At 29.8% G+C, this 21,157-nt stretch overlaps 7 protein-coding genes across 7 annotated transcripts; 4 read left to right on the forward strand and 3 right to left on the reverse strand.

Annotated features, from left to right (window-relative positions):
• The first annotated feature begins 3 nt into the window (after window positions 1-3).
• Window positions 4-1,080, forward strand: LOC113791841 (uncharacterized). Its single transcript, XM_027341676.2, has 2 exons — window positions 4-250; window positions 328-1,080. Exons 1-2 carry the CDS (start codon window positions 4-6, stop codon window positions 1,047-1,049), a joined length of 969 nt encoding a protein of 322 aa, XP_027197477.2. The 3' UTR covers window positions 1,050-1,080.
• A 104-nt stretch (window positions 1,081-1,184) lies between these two features.
• LOC113791840 (WD repeat-containing protein 11-like) lies at window positions 1,185-6,159 on the forward strand. Its single transcript, XM_027341675.2, has 3 exons — window positions 1,185-2,001; window positions 2,065-5,645; window positions 5,700-6,159. Exons 1-3 carry the CDS (start codon window positions 1,680-1,682, stop codon window positions 6,072-6,074), a joined length of 4,278 nt encoding a protein of 1,425 aa, XP_027197476.2. The 5' UTR covers window positions 1,185-1,679; the 3' UTR covers window positions 6,075-6,159.
• Window positions 6,160-6,443: 284 nt separating this feature from the next.
• On the forward strand, window positions 6,444-9,999 carry Chpf (Chondroitin polymerizing factor). The gene has a single exon (XM_027341674.2). The coding sequence runs from the start codon at window positions 7,189-7,191 to the stop codon at window positions 9,931-9,933; it is 2,745 nt and encodes a 914-aa protein (XP_027197475.2). The 5' UTR covers window positions 6,444-7,188; the 3' UTR covers window positions 9,934-9,999.
• On the reverse strand, window positions 9,914-11,265 carry Torsin (torsin family member). Its single transcript, XM_027341608.2, has 2 exons — window positions 10,466-11,265; window positions 9,914-10,408 (listed from the first exon to the last, which is right to left on the reverse strand). Exons 1-2 carry the CDS (start codon window positions 11,155-11,157, stop codon window positions 10,015-10,017), a joined length of 1,086 nt encoding a protein of 361 aa, XP_027197409.2. The 5' UTR covers window positions 11,158-11,265; the 3' UTR covers window positions 9,914-10,014.
• A 49-nt stretch (window positions 11,266-11,314) lies between these two features.
• Window positions 11,315-12,403, forward strand: LOC113791783 (3-hydroxyacyl-CoA dehydrogenase type-2-like). Its single transcript, XM_027341610.2, is given in 3 exon segments — window positions 11,315-11,589; window positions 11,652-12,166; window positions 12,168-12,403. Coding segments are annotated over 3 exon segments (786 nt in total). The 5' UTR covers window positions 11,315-11,420; the 3' UTR covers window positions 12,270-12,403.
• Srp9 (signal recognition particle 9) lies at window positions 12,281-12,854 on the reverse strand. Its single transcript, XM_027341611.2, has one exon. It carries the CDS (start codon window positions 12,745-12,747, stop codon window positions 12,511-12,513), a length of 237 nt encoding a protein of 78 aa, XP_027197412.1. The 5' UTR covers window positions 12,748-12,854; the 3' UTR covers window positions 12,281-12,510.
• A 5,346-nt stretch (window positions 12,855-18,200) lies between these two features.
• Window positions 18,201-19,830, reverse strand: LOC113791794 (PI-PLC X domain-containing protein 1-like). Its single transcript, XM_027341623.2, has 3 exons — window positions 19,711-19,830; window positions 19,050-19,632; window positions 18,201-18,990 (listed from the first exon to the last, which is right to left on the reverse strand). The coding sequence occupies exons 1-3, from the start codon at window positions 19,790-19,792 to the stop codon at window positions 18,201-18,203; spliced, it is 1,455 nt and encodes a 484-aa protein (XP_027197424.2). The 5' UTR covers window positions 19,793-19,830.
• Between the last annotated feature and the right edge of the window lie 1,327 nt (window positions 19,831-21,157).

Here is a 21,157-nt window from a genome sequence, read left to right on the forward strand (position 1 = left end):
AAAATGTCATCAAATGGATTCTGGTTATTAATCACATTATTTCTATCAATTTTATCACATCAATTGACCATTGCAGATGAAAAGAAAGAACCTATTGTTCATCACGAATCAAGTTCCATATTGATTCATTTTACATTGGATCATTTTCGTGGACCATTGTGGAAAATGTCCAATTTAGTATATCTAAGCAATGATAATAATTCAAATTATCAACGACATTTTCGGCATTGGCCTATTCGAAATCGAATCGGTATAATGTTGATTATAATAATAAAATTATCATCATTATTATTCATTTTTGATACACTAACATAATTCATAAAATAGGATGGAAACGTTTATGGAATCTGGATCGATCGAGTAATGGTTTGGTACGATTGGACAACAACGATGCAACAATGATCATTCGTCGTCATTATTATAACAAAAATAATTTTGATAAGAATCGTTTGCATTTTGTTATTTCATGTGATATTAACAGTGATCAAACAAATCGTTTTTATAGTTTCATACAAAATTGTTCCCTACATCAAATTGATACTATTGTTATACGAAAATTGATACGTCCAAAATTTAATTTATTATTAAATATTTTTCATAATACAACCTATCGATGGGAACGAACAATTGATTATCATAATTATCCAATTATGCCAACCAAATTGGATGATCGAACATCATTACGATTAGTATCCGTGTTGGAAGAGAATAAACGAATGATTCTAAAATGTATGTTTAAAAAACGTTGCATTATCAAACACGAAAATCAAAGTACTTATTATGATTTCGATGTTGTTCATCATAATGTTGATGATAATACGGATGAATTGAATTCTCGATTTCAACGACAATTAATACATGACGATTATGATTACTATGAATACGATGATGTTGATGACAATGATGATGATGATCATCATCATCATCGTAAATTGAATGAGAAATACATATCGAAATATTCGGCTTATTTACTATTAACAATCATTAGTCTATTCACAATAGTATTGTTGATAATGAAACAGATTCTAATAAATTATGATTATTTATAAATAAAAAGAATGTGATATTTAAATTTCACTATTCCCGCTATTGATCTTTTACAAATTTTTAATTTAAAATTCCATTTTATCATGTCGTTTATGAACAATGTCCAAATCTAAAACTGTTGAATTTTTTTTCCAATATTTTTTTTTGTTTTTGTTTAGATTCTTTGATGTAAAAACAGTATTTTTGAATTCTTTCGGGTTCTGAATTCATTTTTACTGCCAAATCATCATTGTCATCGGAAAATCATTTGAGTGTATCATGATTTGATGAATAAATATTATACATTTATTTATTTGTTACGGATACGGGAAATTTTAAAGTGCAACAAAATTGCTTCGTTGGCCAATTTGCTATTAGTATATTAATCGTGATCGTCATTGAATTTTTAATGATTATATTGCACATTATAGATATGTGATTAAATACATTGCTCACCCTAACGGTGATAACAATATTTAGGAAACTAAATTCAAAACAAACTAAAATAATCAAAGGTGGAGATAATATTTATCATCGAGTTCACCGTTGCCAACTGCAACCATTCAGTATTATCATTGTTTTCTTCTATTCCAATTTTTTCCAATTTTGATATTTTAATTGGAAATTTCATTCCATGAATTCTATATGAAAAAATGCAATCTACAACTACCGAAGAACAATCATTAAAAGATGATCATGAAACAACTCAACAACAATCGAGTAAAAATGAAAAGCAAAGGTTCCTACAAAGAAACTCATCAACATCTTCATCTACTTTGACTTCACCAAAAATTCCCATCGATTCTCAATCATCCACATCATATCGTTATACTTTATTTCCATCAACCATTCCTGGCATATTACATGCACAAAACTCAGGCGCTTTGGATTGGTCATCGAATGGTTTAATAGCATATGGTTGTCAAAACCTTGTGGTTATTATCGATTCACGGCCAACATTATCATTTCGTCAAAGTGATTTGAATTTATTCATTTGTTGATGATTGTATTAATTGTATTTTTTTTTAATTACAATAGCTTTACATCGGCACAAACATATTGTTTGCTTGGTTAAATGGTCACCATTGACAAATCATCTTTGTCTATGTTCAATCGATACAATCGGTATGATTGTCGTATGGGATGTGATTGAATCTACACCTTTAACAGTCATTTTATCAACTACTGAAAATCGTTCCATTAGTTTTATTCATTGGATTCATTTGGATAGCAAACTATCAAACCCGAGTAGTAATTCTGTTAGCGGGAAAATTAATTGTTGGGATTTAGTTGATTTTGAAAATCCTATACCCAAAAATAATGGTAATATTTGTCGCGATGAAAAATCTAAGAATGAGGATAATCCCCAAAGCAATGATAATATCACTACCTGTTTGGCCACAAATCTTTACATCTTAGCATTCTATCCTCATAACAATACGATCATTGTTTATGATGCTGACCTAGGTGAACCAATATGTCGATGGCAAATACAATGTCTGATATCGCAAATACATTTCAATCCATTTTTCCATTATAATCGTTGTTGTAATGCAAATATGTCAAATTTATTGTTCGAATTTCGTTCAACACATTCGGATCGTATCTATCTTGGTCAGGCTCGATTGGATGAACATCATTTTAAAGAAAATGATAAAACATCAAAAGAACCCAGAAAAATTAATCTGCCTATTATGATGTATGTATTGAAAAAGATAAATAACAAATCCGGTTATTTTGATTTAATACAACGGCTAGATAAAAGTAAAGTCACCAATGATCTGATCACTATCAGTGACTATACACAATCATCAACCGGTATTCGTAATAATTCGACAATCGTAAATACACCACCTATAAGTAATAATGATCATCAATTAATACAGATCGAATTCCATAAAGCAATGAGAAATCAAATTTTTCTCGTATTTTCACGTGATATTTATTTAATTGATTTGTCAATGGAAATAATAATCACAACCATACCAATCGAAAGAAATTTTTCCCGTTTAATTAAAATTTTTTCTTGTGGTCTTCGAAATTCATTTTTTGCGTTGCATGAAAATGGCAACGTATCATTCCGCCTGTATCAGAAAAAAATTATTCGCGATAATATTTCCAATCAAGTTGATCAATCACATCGATCGGATGAATTATGTAATCAGGAAAATTTCTTAAACATCGGCTATGTGAATCTTTGTCATTCCGAACCTATAAGGTTGACCAAACAAAACAAAATTTTTGGTTATTCTTTATCACCATTTGATGAGACTAAAGTAGCATTCCTATTAAGTACCGGTCGAATCATTTTTAAATCATTAATTTGTCGGAAATCTTCAATCATCAAAAATTTATCATTACCATCGTTAAATGATTTGATCAAACCTCAAGAATATAAACTTGGTGCTTTTCTTAATAACAATGATGATATTAATGATGAAGATGATATTGGCAATGAAAGTCAACAGCTACGTTCTGTTTCCGATCCCATTCTTTATAAAATTATTGTGACAAATTATATAAGTGGCTTAAATTCAATGCCAACCGTCATAAGAATGGCACCACCATTAACTTTACAGAATCTAAATGAACATAGACCATTTTTAGCTGTTGGTGATAGCTTAGGAATTTTACAGATTTGGTTATTGGATAATAATACGGCAACATTACATCGTGAATTTTGTGCACATTCATACGCTATTGCTGGTGTTGAATGGGCAAATCTTACATCTTTGATTACATTTTCGTATCCAACGATAACATCACCGGTGCATTCATACACTAGACATCCATTAAGTGCCTTACACAATTTGACAACTGGTTCGGGAAGTAGTTCCGGAAAAGTAACAAATGAATTGATTCATATCGATATCGAGACTGGAAAGTTGACTTCATTTCGTACTAATCATATGACTGATTCATCCCCAATCGAAACAATTCGTGTATCACATTTGGAACAATATCTTATTATTCTATTCAAACGTGATGATCCATTCGAAATATGGGATGTACGAACATTAACTATATTGCGTACTATGTCCAAATCAATCGGCCTTGTGACTGCCGTGGAATGGAGTCCATTTTATAATCGTAAACAAATGGTCAAAAACAATACTCTTGCTACTGACATGAGTAGTGATTCTGATACTGGATCAATAAAATCATCATCATCGTTGATTCATACATCGCCGATTAAAGAGAATTTTATTGCCATGTCACGTGAATTATATCATTTCTCCATCGAAGGTAATATTGTACGAGAATTAGCTAGGATACCATCCGATGTTGAAAACGGAAATATTACCGTTACCAGTATAGCATGGAAAAGAGATCAAATATTGTTTGGTGATGCATCCGGTACGCTTAATCTTTGGGATCTGAAACGGAACAATTCACGAACCGAGGCTACATATCGTAGTTGTATTAAAAAAGTTCGTTTTGGTCCTGGTCGTGATAATATGAAATGTCTAATACTGTATGCTGATTTTGGTGTCGATATCTGGGATATTGAAGAATTTCGTCTATGTTCTCAGTTAAAATTTCCCAGAGATATTAATTTTAAAATCATTGATCTTGATTGGGTTAGTTGTGATCTACCTATATTTGCTACAGCCGAAGGATTTATTGTCATAACTGATCAAAAATTAAAAACCTATTCATCTTCGCTGAGTATTTCCCGTTTATCTAATTATCCGTCAGATTTATCAAAACTTCGTTTGGAAGAATTAAATATAAATTTTTTAACTTTTGATCAGCGAAAAAAATTGATACGAAAATATTTATTTGAAATTCCATTTAAAAAACGGCCTATGTCAACGGATGATAGAGATGATAATAATGATGATCAGGAGCAATATCGACAAAATAACAATGAATCTCAAATGATTGTCGACATTCGTCGATATATTGATAATCAAATTTTGTTGGCAAAATTATTTTCCAATCAAAATGATTATGATTTCTGGCTATTACTTAGCGCCATATTACTCGATGAAGAACTTGATTCTCGTATGGATCTATTTCTTGATAATCAAAATTTTCGACAATTATTACAAGAAAAGCTTTTACTATTGGAAAATAATCGACGGACTTATTTCCATTCGAATCAAGTGTACCGAATGAATTTGAATCTGAAAAATTTTCAACGTGCTGTACAGGTTTTATTAGAAAGTGAACATTTGTTCAATCAATCAAATCGAATTGATGATTCGATGGATAAACAATCCTTCTATGTGGATTCATTAAAAGCTTGTTTGATTGCTGCTTTACAACAAACTTCGAATAATAATTCTAAATGTAATCAAATAAAAGAAAATAAATTTTCAATGATAGGTGGTGATGATTATTCTATTGAGAATTGTTCATTAACCGAAAATGATGATAGTAGTAATCAACAAACTCATGAGGATAATAGCATTGAAAATGATGATTCTAATCAATCTATGATACTGAATGAGACCAAAGTTGCACCGGTTGTTAAATTAGTATCCACTAGTCTTATTGCTAATGGTCATATAACTGAAGGCATTGAATTATTGACAATCATATCGAAAACATCCGATGCATGTCGTTATCTACAAAGTTCGGATCAATGGTTCGATTCTATTTGGTTGGCAAAGGTGTGTAATCATATTTCATACTTTTTTCATAATTTTAATTTTTTTCATTTTTAGTCAAGTCTAGATGGCAATGAATGCACGGAAATTATGCGCCGTTGGTGTGATTATTTGATCTCATCGAAACGATATTATGATCAACAAACAGCATTAAAAATCTATCTATCACGTCGTCAATTTAGTCGTGTATTGCGAGCATTAAATCAATTTGGTGATTGCAAATCATTTCCATTAGCTATCATCTGTATTGGCGCACAATTGATTGATTTTGATGCAAATATGGATTGTATGGAGAAAATATTTCGAAATTTTGTCAATTATTTTTATGATGAATCAATGTTTGAAAAGATGAAAAATTCAAATTGTTTGAACATTGATGATGATGATGATATGAAAACATGTTGGACATTATTTTTTCCGGAAAAAAATTGATGTTTTTTTTTGTTTTTACAAATTCTTCCAATTCCTTTATTGTTAATTGTTTTGTTTCATTTTCCAATAATTATATTTTTCATTTTTCTTTTGTTTTTTTTAATTTGATCATAATAAAAAAAATTTCTTGACCAAAAATAACTATTTTAACTTTAATGATGATAAAATGTATCAAAATTCCAATGAAAGTCCGGTTTTTTTCCTACATTCTATCCCGGATATGACATTTAATCTTTACGCGACAATCAATTTTTTCTCTTGATTTAAATCACTACGGAAACTGTCGAATGATTTGTATTGATGATTTTCAGACAAATGGAATTTTCTTACATTACGACGACAAAATTTTTGTATGAGAATGTTGGGCATTCAGCCACTATACTTAATCATTACCAGTTTTCCATTTTGTTTTTGTTTCAAACAACAATAAACATATTATACTCTAACAAATGCAGACCATATGTCTTATGTCTTTTATGTGACCAAAATAACGACGACAATGACAATGGCAACCACAACCACCACCACAACCATCTTCACATGTTGAGTTGATGATTGTTGTAAATATTTATCCTTTGCATGTGAAAGAAATCATCGACAATAATGATTATTATCATGATCATTTATTTAAAATGATAATTATTTTCAACAGAAACAGAATGAAATATTGCTTGAATTCATATAATGGATTGATGAGTCATTCAAAATTACCAACCATACATTTTCTATACAACACAAATTGAAATTGTTTGTTTCCTTGGATTCGATGTCTGAATTTGACGTCTGTTTATATAATGTAGAATTTTTGTTGTGATTATAAAATCTTCTCATCATCACAAATACTTGAATCGGAACAAAAAGTGTCTGAAGTCTCACTGCATGGATTGATCTGTTAATTGGGTTTGCCAAAAAAAAACGCCGAAATTTTTTCCCCTTATGCCGCTACAAATTCTTCCGTATCAACAACTAATCAAATTCTCAATGATTTTAATAGACAATATAATGTGCTCAATTAATGCCATGAAGATTCTATATGAAATAATCAAAACATTCAAAATCATCATTGAATCAAAATCGTTAATTTGGATAAAAATGTAAATATTTTTTTATAAAAATGAAAATGAAATCATTATGTTGGAAACCAGCTTATTATCTGTTACGTAAAAATAAATATTTTTTTATCGGTTGCATACTTGGCATTATATTATCATCATTATTCATGCCAATGTTAGAAGATTGTTCAAAACCAAATTCCCTGTTGCTTTCATTGAATGATGATGAAAATGATCCAGAATCAATACAGGTATTGAAATTGAATCGACAAGATTATCATCTGTTTGTACGATTAGAAAAATGGTATCGTGAAATGGCTGATAAAGATTATAATCCAAGAATTCATAATAAATCCACCATAATCAATGATGAAAATTCAAATGAGTTTGATATGAGCAATCAACAAAAATCAGCCATCAATAGTATGGTAAGAGATAAGAAACTTAAATTTTATCGTCCTCGTTTTCATTCAATTGAATTGAATATCAAAATGAAGCTATTAGTTTGTGTGGTAATTAGGCCACAATTCCTTATCGAATTATCATTAGCAAGAAATGAAAATCAATCTAAATCGGATCATTATCGACAATTGATCGAACATTATATAAACAAGACTAGTGAATTGATGTTGAATGATTTTAGTGATAATCTTCTTTATTTCTATCCAGACATATCAACAGGTAATATCAATAATAGTCATATAATTATTGAATATCGAGCTAATCAAATTCTGGATGTATGGTCACAAAGTCATTATGATCGTCCTTTCCATGTATTAATAATGGATTATCTAATAGAAAAACGAAAATTGAATGAATATGCTATAATTTTAATGATGACCGAAAGTACTTCGGTACATTCATTCAATCTTCAACAATATCTTCGAATTCTGTCCGTATCGGATTTGGTTCTTTCTACATCTAATGATATTCCATCATCAATAACTGAAGACTCAAAATTGAAATTTATTGCAACAAATTTTGGCCACAATGATCATATATTAAATCATGGCCTTTTAATCAGTTCTACTTTGATATCAATATGTGATCATGATTGGCCATGTTATATAGACAGAATCGAACAAAATAATCAACATATCGGAGGTAATGTCTATTATTGGCATAAATCATTTTTCAATACTCAATCATTAGAATCGATCTCATTGAATGAACAAAAAATTCTGGACTCAATTTTTATTTATCCTGTTCATTTTCTATCCGATATCTACAATATTATACAAACACTCATAACAATAGATAGTATAAATCGATTGAATTTGAATATTCAAACCATTGAACAACGAATGATTTCCGTAACGAATTCCTCATCATTCGATAGATTTTTTCAATCTCGTAAACCACGAAACCGTTATGAAATAAATCGTTGGTCATATTCAAATGAAACTCATATTTTTTTGCCAAATGATGTTCAAATAATTCGTCAATTGAATGAAGATGATTTGAAACAAATCAGTCAGGTTAAAAACCAATGTTTAGAATGGTTAAATCGTCATCGACCACAGCTGTCAGTTGCTTTACAAGATTTATCCATAGAAAATTTATATCAAAAATTTGATGCAGTTCGTGGCCATGAATATATTGTTGATTTAATTGTGAATCAATCTGAATCATTGCCATTCAAATCTTCATATCGTTTTCAAATTCTAAAACCATTGAATCCAGTTGAATTGTTGACCGATATACCGCCTCATGCAAATGAAAATTTACAACTTACAATGATATTACCTGTTCGTGGTCATGCAGAAGTATCCGTAGCCATAGGTTTTCTAAATCATTATGCAAATGTATTTCTGAAAAATCCCCATCATCAGACCACGTTAATCATCGTACTCATATATACTCGCTTTATTACGCTGAATGATTCGATCGATTCATCGCTTGAATTTGAAAAAAAAGAATTCGAACGATTGAAAAAAGTATCTTTATATTTGAAAACAAAATTTCAAGCAAATTCACCTCGAATTATATTCATGGATATCATACCCCCTGATGCCGCAGTTTATGTTGCGGACGGTTCATTAAACTTGACGCGGAAAAGATTTCCATCCGAAATATCATATCTGGATCTCATCACACGTTCATTGACTGCCATATCATCTAGCGAACCAATGTTATTATTACATTGTCGAAGTAATATGATCTTCACAGCTGAACTATTAAATCGTGTACGTGTCAATACAATTCCGGATAATCAGATATTTATTCCATTGCCTTTTGTTCAATATCGATTACGCACGAATAAATCGAATCAAGATTTTGAACAAATTCTCCGTAAACATTCAACACTGGATAAAAAATTCAATTTATCCATTCGTCAATTAACTATGGGTGAACAATCATTCAAAGGAATCAAATCATTCATGAATTATTTCGACGTTCGCAAAGATAATGGCTATTTTGATGATACTAATCGGCAGATAATTTCTTTCTATCTTCATGATTATATACGTATGAGAAAACAAACAGAAACATTAATGCCGATCATACGAAATCGGCAATCATTAGTTAAATATCAGCATATTTATTATGATACACAATGGGATTTATATGGATTATTCATACAATATAATAATCGAATATCCGAAAATAATGAGAAATTAATGATGATGAAAGCGATCGAACCGGATTTAAAATTATTTCATACACCAATACTAGATGATTGTGATCATTTCGAATCAAATATACCAAGCTATCGATCCTGTTTTCATCGATCATTGTACGGATTAGGATCGAAACAGAAACTTGCTGCCATAATATACGAATTCATTCAACAAACAAAATTATAATTTTAATTTTTGTGATATAAAAAAAGTTTTGACAATTTTTTTAAAATAAAAATAAAACAAAAACAATATTCAAATTCCTTATTATAGTCGATTTTTTCTAGCTAAAAGAATGGCAACTTTTGATGAAACTCGCTTACAGCCAAAAACGGAAAATTCATCATCCTTAAATTCAATGCTATCTGTTACTTTATCAATAAATTTGGAACCTGGATTAATAAATGGATCAGGAAATTCGTGCTGACGGCGAAGATTATCGGCCACACATTGTCGAATATGATGTTTCGAAAGCGGCAAAAATGGCACGAATAGATCGATTACACCGCGCGTAATCAATTCTGAATTTTTAAGGCCTCCTACTTTAACAGCATTATTAGTGACAACATTTTCGAGATCATCATATTCAATATCTTCACGGGCTTTACCCGAATTAAGTAGATGAACAACTTCATTATTAATATTGCTGCCGGCGCTGTTTCTGTAATTATAGAACAATGTGATTATTAGTTGAAATAATTGAAAAAAATTTACTTACCCTAAGAATATAAATATGGATTTTTTATATGGTGATGAATGGTCTAAATATGGTAATAATATGTCAAGATATTTTTCGGGTAATTTATCGATTTCATCAATTATAACTAATGAGCGATCACATGCTTCAAGTTTTTCGAAAATATTTTCGACCAACATGCTTAGTTGACTTTCTTTGTTCAAATGTGTGGCCGTATATTTATGGACAAATTTACTTGAACCAGTTTCATTATATTGTCGATAAATTCTTTTCGCTAGCAAATCACTGAGATGAGTTTTTCCAACGCCAGTGAAACCATGGAATGAAAGTACCAATGGTTTAGGTGGATTTGGATTTCTTAGATGAAAATATACCAAATTACTAACAACACTGACGGCAATGTGTTGACCAAAAATCTCTTCAGGAAGATCTGACCACTTTAGACGATTAGCGATCCATTTATTACTCGTATGGTCATGACAACATTCTTTCACCATGCATGTTAATGAATCTTTAAAATAATACATGCCGGTACCAACTATTATTGAACCAGTTATTGAAAAGGGATCCAGAGCTAATATTGTCGTCCATATAGGAATCATTAATATAATTTTGATTATATACATGATGGAAATTTTATTTTTTTGTCGTTGATGAATCGTTGGTTTATATACAACAAGTTTTGATTGTTCATCAATTAACGATGATGTCATGTCGCTGAGAATGAAAAAGAAACACTCCCAACTAAATTTATTATTTTTATATATAGATAAAATTATTATAATATCTATAGATATCTTTGATTTATTTATTTAAGCGCAATTTTGAATCATCACAAATGTGTATGCAAGCAATTAAAAAATTACTATCGATTGTTCAACATCGATTACCTTAGCCATCCATGTGTTGTCCAATTTATATTGTCAATACTGTATATAAACTAGCAATTTGTTAAAATAATAATTTGAATTTAGTTATGACAATGTTGTTGAATACAATTAGAGGATTAACAGCATTTGTTACCGGTGGTGGATCTGGTCTTGGTCTGGCCGTATGTCGACATTTAGCGAGACTTGATGCACGTGTAATAACAATCGATTTGAAGCCAAGTGAAGAAAAAATTGATAATGTTATCGGAATAAAAGGTAAAACGAAAAAAATTACCATCATGTCAATTCACAAGTGATTAAATAGATTATCTTTGCAGGTGATATCAGAAAAGAAGCTGATATAATGGAAGCATTGAAATTATGTCAAGATTCAAACGATGGCCAACAACGTTTGAATATCTTAGTCAATTGCGCTGGCGTTGCCAATGCATTTAAATTGTATAATTTTAATTCACAAAAACCTCAACGGCTACGAGATTTTCTTGATTTAGTTGATATCAATATCTATGGTACATTCAATGTGATTCGATTAGCGATACCATTGTTGGCTAATAATCCAATGGGTGTAAATGGAACAAAATCGGTTATCATAAATACATCAAGTATATTGGCATGGGAAGGCCATGAAGGGCAGACTGGTTATGCGGCTACACAAGGAGCATTGAATTCTATGACATTACCATTATCCAGAGATCTGGCCAAAGAAGGCATACGTGTCAATACAATTGCTGCCGGTTTTTTTGAAACACCATTAGTAATGCGATCAAATGCCCCAGAATTACTAGAATTCATTCAATGTTCTACACCTTGCCCTTCAAGACTCGGTCAACCTGGAAGAATTTGCCAAACTAGTCGAGACAATTATTGAAAATCCTATGCTGAATGGGGAAATAATACGATTGGATGGTGCATGTAGATGGCCAGAAAGGGGATAATCATTCTATCATCGTTTTGTAATATAGTAGTATTTTTTTATTGATAAAAAAAATCATTTCATTTGTCCATCAATTTACAAATCAAGCGGCAAAAAAGAAAACATGAAATAAAGAAAAGAATACATTCATTTTGATTTATATATAAAAAGAATGTGTGTAGGAAAATAAAATAAATACAAATTTTACAATGCTATAAATGAACGATGAATTATGGCGATATAATTACGATTATTAATTTTAATTAATCTTCATCACTGGTCATATGTCGCATCATTTGGGAATTTAATTTTTCAATACGTTTTATGTCTTGTGAATTTTCTGTTTTATACAATAGACATACTTTATCATCAGTACATTTGACAATTAATATTCCATCTTTATGTCGATATTTCATTACTAGACGACAACGTAATGGATTCTCCAAATATAATGCTTCGGCTGCTGAAGCAAATTCATTCCAATTTTCAAAATATGGCATTTTCTTTTTCTGGAAAAAAAAATATTTATGGGAATGAATGAATCAAAATAAATTCAAAGACACGACACACAATCACAGACACATACCACACAAAAAAAAGTAGGCTCTTCAAAATTGGAGAGTACTCTTCAAATCTGTTCGTGTACGAATTTTTCAATTTTGGAGAGCACTCATCAAAATTGAAATCACACAATCGCAAGCAGTAAATAATCGAAAATACTATCGATAGTGTCGCTCTCTCCGATTGTTGCAGGTTCTCCCCCTTTTATTGCATTGGCCCCCATATTAATTTAATTACACATAAATTTAAATTTAATTATAATTTTATTGATAATTAAAAAATTTGAAATTCATAAAAATCATTATATTCAACATCCCACGTTGTTCCATTCTTGTCCAGTTCCAAATCGATCCAAAATTGAATATTCGATGTCCAACGATCCGATTCATGTTACAAGACTTAATGTCCAAATTTGATCCATGAAATTGAATATTTGAATCCCATCATTCTCAGCGATGATCCTGAATTTAAAAGAATATTAGTTGATAGTTTCGATCATTGGATTCAAAAACATACCATCATTTACTACAAGTATCCATTCCAGTTTGAAAATACTCGAATGATATCATAATTTTCGATCGTTTTTTGGTTCCAAAGGGTCACCAAGCATCGGATTCAATAGGAAATAGCTCAGACCATGTTTTCTAATTCTAATCTAACCTAGCCTATTGTTTAACATTGTCAAACTATTCTTGAATCAGATGCCGATGAACAATGAAACCAACAAATCAATCTAGAACATGATAATCATTCGAATATTGTTTCGACATTCATTAGCAAAAACTTGAGGAACTAAAGTGTAAAAATTATAGATTAGAATGTAAAGATTAGTTACCTGGAAGTCCATCGATCCAATCAGTAGTTTTATTTGGGACAATGTATTTTCCTCACCAATTATCCATAGTCTTTTGCCATGTGGAATTGTATGCTAAGACGAAGATAAATTATTATTTTCATGTCACTCAAAATGGTAATATTACCTTTATTAATTTACTGGACCATAATAATAACGGAAAAACTAAACTTGAAAAGATGTGATTAAATGAAAGTTAATTTAAGATGAATTATCAATTGATAATTACAAACTTGAATAAATGAAATCGAGAAAATGATCATTTTTCGTCAATTTCATCACGAATCGTCCAAACAATTTTCATCAATTTCGTGGTCAATTTTTAATCTGAAACAAATAAAAGCATAAACAAAGATAATCTTTAATCAATAAAAGTGATTGTTCCAAAATTTGGACCAAAATCAATGATTAAAATTGAAAAAATAACTTATAAGACTAACCAGAAAAAACGTTCGAAAAAACAACCGTCACCGAAAAAGTTCGAAATAGAATGACGAGGACAAACGATTTTGACGACCGTTGAATAGAACTTTTGAAACTTGCATTCTGATTGGACGAGAAAAAGTATAGAAAATAGTTACCACTAGCCGCCACTAGCCGCGAGAGAAATTTTACGCGCTAAAACAATTTACACTATCGAAAGTGCAGGCCGTATTTGTATTGAAAATAGTTAGCATTTGACTATGCGCAAATGATCATTTGTCGAACATGAGAAATTTTTGAAAAAATGCATTATTATTTTCCATAGACTTAACATTGACAAAAATTAATTTAATAATCATTATTTCCAACTTGTGAAATGATGTATTTTAGAGATGATGAATCCTTTTGAATCGAAGGAACACATAATAAAAAATATTTTCAATTCCAAAAGAACCAAGAGTGAATTAAGAGATATGTTTGACAAACCTAACATGACTTGGAATGATGAAAATGAAAATACGATCAATGTTAATCACATAAGAATTCTATTGATAATTTGTTGTGAAACGAAAAACGCGCCAAATTCATTCACAAATGGAGAAAGCGACCAATTCACCATAACAAACCTAACATTACCAGGAATAACAAAACGATTCATATCAATCGCATAAGAATCGTGTCGATAATTTGTTCAAAAGAAGAAAACGCGCCAAACTTTGTCATGAATCGAAAGAATTCACTGCCTCAAATTTTACATGAACAAGAATCATGAAAATGTTGATCCATATATTAATCACATAAGAATTGTGTCGATAATTTGTTGTGAAACGGAAAAGGCGCCAAATTCATTCACAAATTGAGAGAACGGCAAATTTCAACCTAACATAATCACGAATCTTGAAAATACAAATACAATCCACATTGATCATATTAGAATTGTGTCGATAATTTGGTCGAAGACAGAAAACGCGCCAAATCTTTTAACAAATTGAGAAAACATTAAATTTATCAAACCAAACCTAACACAAACAAGAATTTTGGAAATAAGAATACAATCCACATTGACCATATTAGAATTGTGTCGATAATTTGGTCGAAGATAGAAAACGCGCCAAATATTTTCACGGATAGTGAAAACGACAAACTCAACAAAACAAACCTAACATGAACAAGAATCTTGAAAATACAAATACAATCCACATTAATCATATAGGAATTGTGTCGATAATTTGGTCGACGATAGAAAACGCGCCAAATATTTTCACGGATAGTGAAAACGACAAATTTCAACCTAACATAATCTAGAATCTCGAAAATACAAATACAATTCACATTGATCATACCAGAATTGTGTTGATAATTTGGTCGAAGATAGAAAACGCGCCAAATATTTTCACGGATAGTGAAAACGACAAATTTCAACCTAACATAATCTAGAATCTCGAAAATACAAATACAATTCACATTGATCATACCAGAATTGTGTTGATAATTTTCACAAAGAAAGAAAACGCGCCAAACATTGTCATGAATTGAGAAAACATTAAATTTATCAAACCAAACCTAACATTAACAAGAATCTTTAAAATACAAATACAATTCGCATTGATCATATTAGAATTTTGTCGATAATTTGTTCAAAGTATGAAAACGCGCCAAATTAATTTCAAGAATAGTGAGAAACATGCAAATTTCAAACCTAACATGAATCACGAATCTTGAAAATACAAATTCAATTCACATTGATCATATCAGAATAGTGTCGATAATTTGGTCGAAGAAAGAAATGGCGCCAAACATTGTCATGAATTGAGAAAACATTAAATTTATCAAACCAAACCTGACATTAACAAGAATCTTGAAAATACAAATACAATCCACATTGACCATATTAGAATTGTGTCGATAATTTGTTCAAAGTATGAAAACGCGCCAAATCTTTTGCATGATTCTTGTTCATGTTAGATTTGTTATGGTAAAATTGAAAGAACGAATGGACTTTTCTTTACTTGAAAATTGTCCACATGATCCCTATGTGATTAATATGGATCATTTTATAATTCCTATTTATGTTAGGTTTGTTTCTTTGAATTTAGCGGTTTCACTATTCGTGAAATGATTTGGCACCTTTTCTTTTGTAATGTTCAGTTTATCATTCCCTTGATTCCCAATTCATATATTTGATATCGATTTAACAAATCAAAATGTAATATTAACTTTTAAATTGAATTAAACACACACTTTGAAAAAATTGAATTCCATTTTTAACAAATTCTTTTATTTTTATTAATGAATTGAATTGTTACATATCAAAGATTCAATTCCAATTATCGATTATAACCAAAAAATTTACATCTTAATCATTAGCATCAATTCTAATTAATTTTCGTGATAAAATCTTATCGGAATCACTGTCGGATACATTTTTTTAGCAGAATTACCGAATTCCATCATTCGATTGTTTTCGCTTTTCAATTTTGAATAGTGTTAACCAACGTTGAAGAATGTCATTCAAAATTGGAGAGTATTGTGTTGAAGAGTACTCTCCAATTTTGAGCAATGCTTACCAACATTGAAGAACGCTATTCCAAATTGGAGAGTATTGATTGGAGAGTACTCTCCAATTTTGAGCAATACTTACCAACGTTGAACAGTGCTCTCCACAATGCTCTCCAAATTTGGCTAACACTCTTCAACCTTGATAAACACTCATCAAAATTGAAGGAAAAAACCTTCAATTTTGGAGAGTACTCTCCTTACTTTTTTTGTGTGACACACATGCACGAGTCATGAATAGAATATTTATACACAACGTGTAAAATTTTCGGAAAACTTCCGATCATTTTTTTTCAATATTGAGAAAAATTACTGGGATAAGATATGATGATTAATTTTTTCAAATACAAACGAGAGATGGCGTTTTAATATGTTATAACGAATTATTGAATTTGCTTTTATGTGGAAAAATGTCTTGTTTTACCATTTATCGTTGAATCAAAATTCTTCACCCATTTTCCAAAAAGATGCTGCTTCGATCCACATGTGGATATGCATGTGTGATTGGCCAATGCGCCTTACAATATTTTTCTTCGGCGAAAAAGGAGAAGGTCGGTGCTGGTGAGCTGTTGAAGCTAGTTCCGCCATAAATTGGGGATCGAAATTATGTTGATCATTTTTTTCGAATTGTAAACAACACCATTTTAACCTCAGATTATTCTAATGGTTATATCCTCAGTCAAATGGGGATATAACAATTAGATTGAAGTTTTTTTTTCTAAATACTTTATTCTTCTTTTAAATATTTCCATTTACAGTATCCAAGGTGAATGGAATTCTTTTCGGATTTTCATTTGTTTGTTTATTTTTGTTTCGTTGAGGAAAATCCGGAGTATGGGAACAAACATAACACACAATATTAGCAAGCTGTTGCCCATATTTTCATTTGATTTTGTGAATAAAGTAAATCTTGCAAAAAAAAATAAATTGCTAAAAGAAAAATCCAATTAATCGTCATTAATGCATGGCAAACACGTTCGTACATTTTGCCATGTAATTTTTTTTTACACACAGGTTTTTCGAATTTTTTCATTTTCATTCTCTCTGTTTTGTTGATTTGATGATACTCATCCGAAATTAAAAGTTTTTGTTCGGGCTTTGTTGCAATGAATTTCTAAATCACTTTATAATGTTTTCCACTTAATCTGAATAAGAATAATGATGATAATTGTGAAAATTAAAACCATATGGAATGGGATTGATTTTTTTTTGCACTTTTTTTCTGGCTTTACATACAAATAATTTGCATATTTTTTTCAAATGGATGAAAAAAAACTTTTTTGTACACATTATTCTTTTATTCTGTTCCGAAAGTTCGTGGCCAGTTTTCTCTTTTTCTTTTTCGAAAAAGAAAAACAAATTATCATGATTATTTTTTTTTCTTGTTGTTAAGCAAATTCATATAAATCGTGGATGACGTCAATTTTTTCAACAATTAACACCCTGTATATTTCCATATAATCAAAGAAAAAGATTAAATTTTATTTTTTAAATTTTTAGCATCTTTTTACATTTTTGTTTGTTTGATAAGAAAAAACAAATAGTTAGTTAATAGGATGATTATAATTTCGATAGATTTAACATAATATTACTAACATCTTTTTGATATGATGATGATGATGATGATGATTGTTGTTGTTGTTGTTGTAAATGTTTTTGACGATTCTTTTCACGCCATAAATTTGCTTCAATTGTATATTCAATAATATTATTGCCTAGAAAATAATCTGTACATAAAATATTCATACATTGCCACCATTCATCAAAAACACTCAAACTTAAATCATGATTGATTTGTTCGGCCAATGACCGTAGACCATCATATTTGTCACGTAAAAGGCCAAAAAATTTTGGTGTTAATGCACCCATTAATGATACCGGATATGGCGTTGATGGTGAACGACATGATCGATCATTTAAATGACGAAATAATAATCCATAATCATCACTACCAGCCCAAACATGTAAAGCGTTTGTATGAAAAAATTGTCGATTACGATGATCACGTGCATAGCCAATATAAACACGTTTATTTAATGCAACTAATTCACGTAATGGTCGATTCCAACCAAAATCGACTGGTATTAAAAATGCTCCTAAATAATCATTAATTAAACGTTCAATAATAGTATGACGTTCATTAATATCTGGTAATGATTCTTGTAGACCATCTTCAAAACGATGAAAATCTAATATAATAATCTCTTGATGTGTTGATAATAGAAAGGCAAGTACCTGTTCTAAAACATCGACAAGTAATATATCTACTTTGACCATACCATGAGCTATCCATACACGATCACGTTCATTTTTCTGTTCATTGTCATAGGCTAATCTTAGATCAAGAAATCTACAATAAAATTTCATTATTAGTTTTTGAATATTTTAAATGCATTATATAATAAATACCTTATACCATATATTAATTGATTCCATACAGATTCATCTTGACAATAGATATATTTATCAAGACGTGGAAAATTCATTTTACCCGATATTTCATAACTAGCAGCATTATGTGTACCAGGTAATGCTAATTCAAGTACAGAACGATGTCCAATAAATGGCATTGAATGTTCCATCCATCTTGGTCGTGTACGTAAACATTTTTTTACAACAATACGGCGATTATATTGAATATATGCAATCCAATATTTTATACATCCTGACCAAAGACTTGATGATAATTTAGTTAATGCACTTCCATTGCCTGAACGAAGAAAATCATTGAGGTAGCGACGTTTATTTTTATCATTAAAAAATGCTGATTCAAATGAAAAATATTCATATGATTTAGCTGTTGTATGTTTACCAGTGGTTGTAATTGGAAATATTCTTTCAATAAAATTATAATCAAAATTTTGTGATGTTGGTTCAACATCGTAAAGAGCTATCCATGAACTATAAAGATCTCGACGATCAATATGATGCCAATTCAATACAAGACGACGATATGGTTTTGATGAAATTGATAGCCATACTTGTGGACTAACTTGATTGGTTTTTTTTTGAAACAAATATTAATTAAAATACTATTTCATTAAAATAATGATTATTATTATTCACTTACTATTCATTGGAGAACTTTTTCTTGCTGATGATAAAACAATGGCACTGCTAGATGATGATAATGGTGATGATTGTAATATCATAACTAATAATAGATTAAAAATAATCAATATTTTTAAAAATCTAGATGTATAACTTATTAGAAATGATAGATGATGATTGATAATTGAAAATATCATTGGATAATACATAGCTGAATGAAGAAAAAAAATGTAAATTTATAATTTATCTTATAGAAAAACTGGAAATCAATTTATTGAATAGATTTATCAGATTGATTATTGTCATTGTGATAATATGATAATATGTCCTATGATCATGATGATTGTGATGAAAATCATGATTATTCATAATGATGATGATAATGATTATGATCGTGAAGATCATTGCTACATAATTTCGATCATCATTCTTTTTTTTTTTTGGTTTTTAGCAACAGCCAGAAAAAAAAATAAAATAAAAAACAAGAAAGTCAATGAACACACATAACAAACAAACAAATTGAATTGTTTCTGGTCTTTGTACTTTGAATGAATGAATCGTTCAAATGATCGTCGTTATATAATAATAATAATCGCCTTGATTCAATTGGCCATTTTTAGTTTTTTTTACATCATCCATCCTAAACATTTCTTTTTTTTCGATATTATACAATAGGAAATTCAAATCTATTAATCAAAATTCATCTATTATATCAAATCATTTCAAATAACGGCATCAGGAAACGCGTACGGGATGAAGTAATATAAAGTGAATCACAATAATGACAATTGATTCAAAGATGATGTTGACAATAATAATAATATTCATCTATTTAGTATAATCAAATGAATCAAAAAAAAGAACAAGAAAAACAATCATGAACATCATAAATCATCATCATCATCATCATGATGTTATATCAATTTATGTGTTTGGGATTTTCGTTACTGTTGTTGTCCTTTTTTTTCAACATTATCATCTATGTTTGTTTAAGAAAATTTTTCCCAATTTTTTTTCTTTACTTTTTAACAAGTATTACGAAATAATTTTCAATCATTGATTTTGTTTTTGTAATCCAACAAAAAAAAAGAAACCCATTTCAAAAAAAACAATTAATACTATGCTTTTTTGTTTGATTATCATTAATTAATTACCATTCATCATATCTATTGAATTTGATTTTGTTTAAATAGCCATTATTCATTGTTTTTCTCATTATTCACACCAGTTGTTTTTTTTATTTGATTCAGTGTTTAGGAGATCCGGATTTTCATTTCATCATCATCAGAAAAGGGTAACTTTCGCTTTCTTTTTTCTTTGTTATTTTGGCAGTCAATTTATTTTGTGCATGTTTTTCTCTTTCTCTCTCTCTCTTCCTCACTTGCTGTATTTTCCAAATGAATGATTCTCATTTGAATTTCTTTTTGTTTGTTCACCTCTTTCTCCATATCAACCCCCGCATTTTT

Source organism: Dermatophagoides pteronyssinus, unplaced genomic scaffold (assembly GCF_027571235.1).
Source record: "Dermatophagoides pteronyssinus isolate colony J.1.1.1.1 unplaced genomic scaffold, Derpt_VIB-CSIC_2022.12 sq0023, whole genome shotgun sequence".
Lineage (NCBI taxonomy): Eukaryota > Metazoa > Arthropoda > Arachnida > Sarcoptiformes > Pyroglyphidae > Dermatophagoides > Dermatophagoides pteronyssinus.